Source organism: Salvia hispanica, chromosome 1 (assembly GCF_023119035.1).
Source record: "Salvia hispanica cultivar TCC Black 2014 chromosome 1, UniMelb_Shisp_WGS_1.0, whole genome shotgun sequence".
In the NCBI taxonomy this organism is placed as follows: Eukaryota; Viridiplantae; Streptophyta; class Magnoliopsida; order Lamiales; family Lamiaceae; genus Salvia; species Salvia hispanica.
Genome location: NC_062965.1, coordinates 28105599 through 28112790, shown reverse-complemented (window position 1 = coordinate 28112790; position 7192 = coordinate 28105599). Strand labels below are relative to the sequence as shown.

At 37.9% G+C, this 7192-nt stretch overlaps 1 protein-coding gene across 1 annotated transcript; it reads left to right on the top strand.

The window, feature by feature from the left end:
• The first annotated feature begins 455 nt into the window (after positions 1–455).
• Positions 456–4569, top strand: LOC125201191 (F-box protein At5g39450). The gene is made up of 2 exons (XM_048099200.1): positions 456–2993; positions 4288–4569. Exons 1-2 carry the CDS (start codon positions 1132–1134, stop codon positions 4298–4300), a joined length of 1875 nt encoding a protein of 624 aa, XP_047955157.1. The 5' UTR covers positions 456–1131; the 3' UTR covers positions 4301–4569.
• The last annotated feature ends 2623 nt before the right edge of the window (positions 4570–7192 follow it).

Here is a 7192-nt window from a genome sequence, read left to right as displayed (position 1 = left end):
TAAATTTATCCAGAAGTTAACCAGAAAGTATAATTTAAACGATAAATTACTAATTTAAGTGATAAATATCCATCAAAATTTTAATTCGTACGTGACAATTGAGAAATGTGCATAAGATAATGATTTAATTAACTAATTTTATAAGTTAAAAAATTGACCAGAAATTAATCGAAAATTGTCCATTGTGATCTAAATGACAATTTTCTTTTAGTATGAGTAGTAAAATTTATTTGTAACTATAAATCATGATGTCGATTTGATTCTCATATGAATTTAATTCGGTAACATTAATTTATTTTTTTGGGAGGAAAATATCACTAAATTGTGAATTTGTATTAAAAATTAAAATTAAAAAAAAAACATTTTTATTCAAAATTATACAACAATAACCGAAAATAGAAAAGAAAAGTTTAGCACATGAGGTCATCACTTGACTGCTCTTGAATCTGGGTGGAGCTCTGCTAAATTCAAAATTGGTAGGCTGGATTTTTGGCATTTTTCCAAGATCCAGATGCCACTATGTGAGAGATAGAGCGAGAGAGCAACCCCACAAATCAAAAATCCGCTCTTTGATAGCTTTTCACTGTTCCCATTTCGACATTCTTCCTCTTTCTTCTTCACTATCAATCCAATCATCATTCACTTTTGACAAACTCTGAACAAAAAGCTTGACCTACAAATACCAATACCCTTCATTTGGTGGAAGACTCTGTGCGCCACTACCAATCTCGAGTTCAAACAATCGAGGTCAATTTTTTGTATTCGGAATCTGATGCATGCCCATTTGATTCCTTTCCAGGTCTGGTTGTATTGACTTCTGTTTGTTGCTGATTATCGGATTAATTGATTTGTTCTCACAATTTATCAAGTCGTGGTTCGAATCGCTTATTGGATTTCTGTGATTTTATTGATTTTGCAATTTCAGTCGGATTTAGTGTTGTATTAAGTGAGGGAATTTGAGGGTTTTGGGGCTAGATAGTTGAAGTGTATTATGTCGATTTGTTGTCACAATTTATCAAGTTGTGGTTCGAATCGCCCATTGGATTTCTGTGATTTTATTGATCTTGCACATTTCAGTTGGATTTAGTGTTGTAATTTGAGGGTTTTGGGGGTAGATAGTTGAAGTGTGTTATGTTGCCTGATCACTGTGTGTCAGGCATGCTTTTAGCTCTGCCTGATGATATATTTTCTGTGATTACAAACTCCCTCTCTGTGAGGGATGTGTGTAGTCTCGGTCTTAGCTGCCGAGATCTCCATGCCGTTGTAGGCTCTGATAAAGTATGGCTATCACAATGTGATAAGCTGGGGCTAGTTCCATGTAGTACCCTTGTTGAGTGGAGAAAGGGTGTGTGTTCGTACATGGCCCTTTGCCGGTTCTTGGTGAATGTTCGTCCGTTGATTGGGATTTGGGTTCACCAAAACCCTGAGCTTGGCAACGTGCTTTATGTTATGCCTGGTTTTTGTTCGCTTGTTGGGTGCCGGATAATCCCTCAGGAGGTGGGTCCTTTGGGTCTTAAAGATGGTCCTATTTTGTGGGCACCTGTGTTTGAAATTATTTGCAATTACGAGGGAACCCCAGCATTTTTTTTACATGGGAGGGAACGAGAAGTTGATTATGTTTGTCCTGGTTTGCTAAGATCAGTTGATAGGAACTGTAATGTGCTTTTGCTTGAGGTGGAGCCTAGGCATCAAAGAAGTGGAGGAAAATTGGCACACAGTAAGAGCTTTGCGTATGAAGTAGACAAGGAGGTAGCGAGTAGGTTATCTAGATTGGACAGTGGAGTTTCTAAGTCGCAGAGAGTAGCTGGGCAGAAAGGCACTGGATTGACTTTTAGCCGTTTGGGATTTGGTGATAGGAGAAGGCTTCTCGATCTTGTTACTAGCCAAGTCCGTCAAGCTGTGCCAGAGACAGCAAATTTGCTCTTGTTTCCTCGCTCGAGAAGTAATGAGGCAGATTTGCAGAATGATATTGCAGTCTTATGTGAAAGGAGATTGCTGCTTTTGCAAATGTATAAGCGTGGTGGTGGGAATCATGATCTTGGGTCTGATTCAGAACTTCCTCTAAATCCTACAGAAATCGGAACAAGTGAGGTATGCAAGAGGCTCAACTGTCCAAGTGGCTATCATGCTTCACAGGCAGAGGATGTGGATCAAGCTCATTGCCCTAAGGGTAAGACACTTTCTGGATTTCTGAAGAATGGTCTTAAACAGATACTAGGGAAATCAAGCTCAACAAATGGTAATCGTGAAGGTCAGAAGAAAACTGCTTCCAGCGGCGAGAGTAAACATTTACAACTTCATGAATTTCTGCGATCGGATCATACAATAGGGTTGAGCTTGCGTGCTGCATCCATGAAATTATCTTCGTATAGAGCATGGCCTAATATGCATGATAGCCGATATGCTCTCTATAAATTGCCTTTACGGACTCCAAAGGCAAGTCACGAATATGCTGGTTTATGGGGTGGTACTTTTGGTTGGCCTCCTGGGATTCCGTCTGAAGACAAGCCTGGGAAGGCTCTCTTCTTTATTTTAATATCTTATGAAGAGTCTGAAGGTCAGCAGCTGATGATTGCTACCAAGATATTAGAAGGTACATCCTATGTTTTGCATCCTAATGGCTCGGCTATGTTTATAGTGAACACAGCTCAGCCATCGCCAGATACATTTCCGTGGGATACTGATGAAGACTCCAATCATATTGACGTTAAGCAGTCTTTTGTGGGAGAAGGTATTGCAAATGGGTATGGGTTCAGATATCCAGGTTCTAAGCCTGGTTCACTCTTTGCTATTCAAAATGGGTTGCTTGTTTTTATATGGAAGGAATCCCAGGCAGTGTTGACCTTGCAAAGGCTCAACTTGGCAGATCTTCTAAGGAAAGGAGAAAGGGTTCCTTCTCTATCACCAATCTCCAACTTTGCGTATCTGACCAAGACATACTCAAATGTATATTCTGGATTCTCAAATTCCTCGTACGCACTATCCTCTCCAAGGTATGGTGCCTATCTTGCAATTATTGCATCTGCCTTTTCTGGTCTTATGAAAATATTAGGATGTGTCATGTTTTTTGGAAATGTTCATTTCCAATATAATTATTTCTATAACAAAATGTATAACTCTCATTTCACAAGTATAAGGAAATTGAGCTGAACAACATGCTTCTATCTCATAAAATCATGTAATGATGTCTTTATATCTCAAATAGCTTATAGTATAATATGAGGTTATTCGGTTGCTTTTTATCCATGAACCATTTTGTTTCAAGAATAAAAAGTTTCTGTTAAATAATGAAATAAATTTAGGATAGTATTATAGAGTCTTTAGTTGCCTAAGCCACGGACTAGAAAATGAGGAAGAGAAAGTGCCATCCCTCACCCAACTTCTACCTTTTATGTCCTCTATTCCTATAATTATTGTGCCTCCTAAAGTTTCTACGAGTTCCTAAGTAGGTTCATAACAACTTTGGAACTGATCCGTCTTAGTTGTCCATCAAGATTGTCAGAGTGACTATATAAGCAGATTTGATAGATTTTCAAAAGGATTAATTTTCAGGGTGCTATAAGTAGATATGATAGTTGTCAAACGGATTAATTGTCAGCGTGCTGTAGTAGACTTTATGATTGTTGACTAATATCTCGAGTCTCCATAGATGATCAGATTCTTTTGGTCTCTGGGAACTGTAGTTGAAAACCTTAGTTCTAATAGGTGTGGTTTTATCTCCAAATTTTGACATCAGAATAATAACAAACGACTCTGTTTCTGTATATACAGAACATAATTGCGTCTTGATATTTCAGTGTAAGGATCCTATTCAGTACTTGAAACTAACCCTCCCACCAAGGATGAAAACGTGGTGTTTATGAAAATATTAGTATTGCATCTTACTATATATTGGCGGATATATCGATATGAAGATCGATATTGGCATGAAAAATGATATTTTCCTTATATTCTCTGTATATTTCTTCATATTGTTAAACTTGTGCTATAAAACTCACAGATTTTGATATTTACATATTTACCGAAATTCAAGTGGAAAATTACTTGCCCCTAGTTTAACCCTGCCGCATTAAAACAAACTAGCAACAACAGAACATCTAGCCATGTAAGCGCGGTTCATGCAACTGTGGATGCATAGGCTGGTGTAGTTTGCTAGTCCTTTTTGAGATAACATAAGCAAAAATGTTCTTTACCACACTTTGATCTATTCATACTAGTTTTTGCATCGTGTTATCCACCCCAGGTATGTTCTTTTTGAAATCTTGATTTCTGATTATCTGTTCGCAGGCAATACATGTAAAGAACAACCTCTATCTCGTTGGGTGGCAGAGAACTTCACAGTGATCAAAGGAATGTTTAGATTTGTCTTGTACACCAAAAGAAGAGCTCCCTCTCCTGAATACAGAGGTTTGACACGTATTTCCAACTGTAGTTATTGTGATACGATTATTGAATCAGAAAATAAGCCAATGTATAAATTTGGCATTTGGAAATGTAAATTGTGATGTCTTAGCAGCAAGGAATTGTACCATAATTATTTAAGCAATGATAGAGTGTTCATTCCTCGACGACGAAGAGCGTCTAGTTGGTAAAACACTTCTCCCCCTTATAGAGGTGCCCACGGTTCAGGAACCGGCGGTTACGGTTCGGAACCGCCGGTTCCGGTTTTGGAAATTGTTGAACCGGAACCGAACCGCGAGGGTGTTTCGCGGTTACGGTTCCGGTTCCAAAACCGCCGGTTTTGGTTTCGGTTCGGAACCGGCGGTTTTCCGGTGGTTTTTTTACGGTTTTTCACGGTTCCGAACCACCAGTTTTTTGCGGTTCCGGTTTAGTTTCACGGTTTTCCGGCGGTTTTTTGCGGTTCCGGCACGGTTTCGGTTCGAAATTTTTTGAACCTGAACCGAACCACGGTTCAAAAATCGACGGTTTCGGTTCGGGTAAATTCTCACGGTTTCGGTTCGGAACCGCAACCGACGGTTACAGTTTCGGTTTTAACTGCCGGTTCGGTAAACCTTGGGCAGGTCTACCTTGAAGTTTCAAGCCAGTTTTCGGGGACATGGTTGTGTGTGAGTTGCAACTCTCAAAATTTCTCAAAATTTCGAGATTTGATCCCAAAATCTGAAAAGCAACAACTTCGGTTAACAACAAAATATGTAGAATATTGAATTGAATTGATCTTACATTATGAGGTTCTACTCACTTGTTCTTTTCCCTCCTCTAAACAAGATACTATTAATTGCAGAAAAGATGGAATTGAAATTCGATAAATAGGACCAAATCCCTCCTTGTTGCTTGATATCTCATTTGTACACATCTCTTTGTTTCATGAGCCTCTAGTGAGTCAAACAAAGTTTGAAAATGTTAAATCTTTAATGGTTTCATCATCTATCATTGAGTTATGAAACTGAGGATATATAGATGATAAGAACACGTAGAGCTCATATTCTACTAACTCAATCTCACGCATATTACTCCCTTCGCCCTATAAATATGTCTCACTAAAAGATGTCACATTTTTACTTTTGAGAAAAGTTCTCTCTTAAATAAATAAAAAATTTATATTTTCTCTCACAACTTAAAACACAACCAACTAAAACTCTTAAAGTCCCGTGCCTTTCCACAAGTGTGACATTTTTAAGGAGTATTTAAAAATAGGACCAGCATCTTAGTAATTTTTTCAACTCACTTTTTTATTTCATTTCTTAAAATTCGTGCTCGATTAAAATGTGACAAAATTTAAGGGACGAAGAGAGTAAAGATGTTTCCCCCCACTTTGTCACTTATTGTAATATAATATGTTGATTAGTTTATTTTTTATTTTTTCATAAATTTACAGCAATTCAAAGTTTACTAAATTAATTACTCTTACTCGATTATTAAATTAAAAATTAAATAAGTGACGATACTACAAAAACGGTGAAAAGTGTAAGAAAATTAATTAGGTAATTTTTTTTCCTTTTTCTAACTTTAATAAATCAAATCCAAAAAATAGATTTTGCTAGAATAAAATCTCTTAGGGTTGGTAGACATAATTTGAATTGAATTGTAATTAGAATTCTACGGAATTGTAATTCAATTCCAAATCCTTCATCCGTTAAAATAATAAACGAAATTGAATTTAAAGGAATTGATATGAAGTGTGTGCAATGTTTGTGTAGTGTGTGTGCAATATGTGTGCAGACTGCACTGTGTGTGCAATGTATGTGCACTGTGGGAATAGACTTACACATTTAAACCCTGGTTTCTTTGTAGTTGGTAACACCTACCTTCACCATCTTCAGTCCTTTGAAATCACAAAAAACCACAAAAAGAAAATGAATTAACAAGTTAACTAATTCAAAACCAAAGGGAACAGACTCTATTTCCAAAAAATGTCTTAATTTTGCAGCTTCATCATTTGATGATCAGTAGAGATGAGATGAGGTCTTATGGATAGTTCCAAATTGATTTGTGGACGAGGTTTGATGGAAAGATCCAAACTGATTTGGGGACGAGGTCTCATGGAAAGATCCAAATTGATATTGGGACGACGATTTGCAGCCGTAAATACATTAAAACCGACGTCGTTTCTGATCGTCATGGACTCGTCTCTCTGCATGGAGACAATTCAAGGGTTTTGGTTGTTCGATAGCCGTGGATAGAAGGGTGTGTGGGTTTGACTTTGGGGTGATTTTACATGCTTTGGGGGATATAATGCACAAATCGTGTGTTTAAGCGTGTAGGATGGCTACTGGATCAGTTAAACAGTGCAAACTAGCCGAGCAGATGCACATGAACCAAAATGGAGTGAAAATGCAGAAATGCCGCCCAACTGATCAAGAGGAATTATCATAAAGAGCATGCAATGTAAGGAGTAGGGGGGAAGAGAGAGAATTCGAAGATACCCTTTGCTGTAAGGGTACAAATGTCAAATTATGAAGGATATACCCTAGGGATTGGAGCTTGGATCCGTCCTATATAAAGGAATCAACATTGAAGGAAGAAGAGAGCCCCTTTTTGATAGAGTCTCTCCACACACACTCACAGCAGCAAGTCCACTCCACACTCCAGATTTGCTCTCTGCCTCCTAGCTCGGAGGGGGGGCACCTAATTAGCTCCTGCCGTTTTAACCATTCCGTTAATATTCCAACGCTCTACGAAGCGAAGATACAATCTTTTATTTCTGTTTTGCAATCGCTTTAGTTCTATTTCT

Bases quoted from the DNA above. Each gene is read 5' to 3' on its own strand.
- LOC125201191 (XM_048099200.1), top strand. From the start codon at position 1,132: ATGTTGCCTGATCACTGTGTGTCAGGCATGCTTTTAGCTCTGCCTGAT.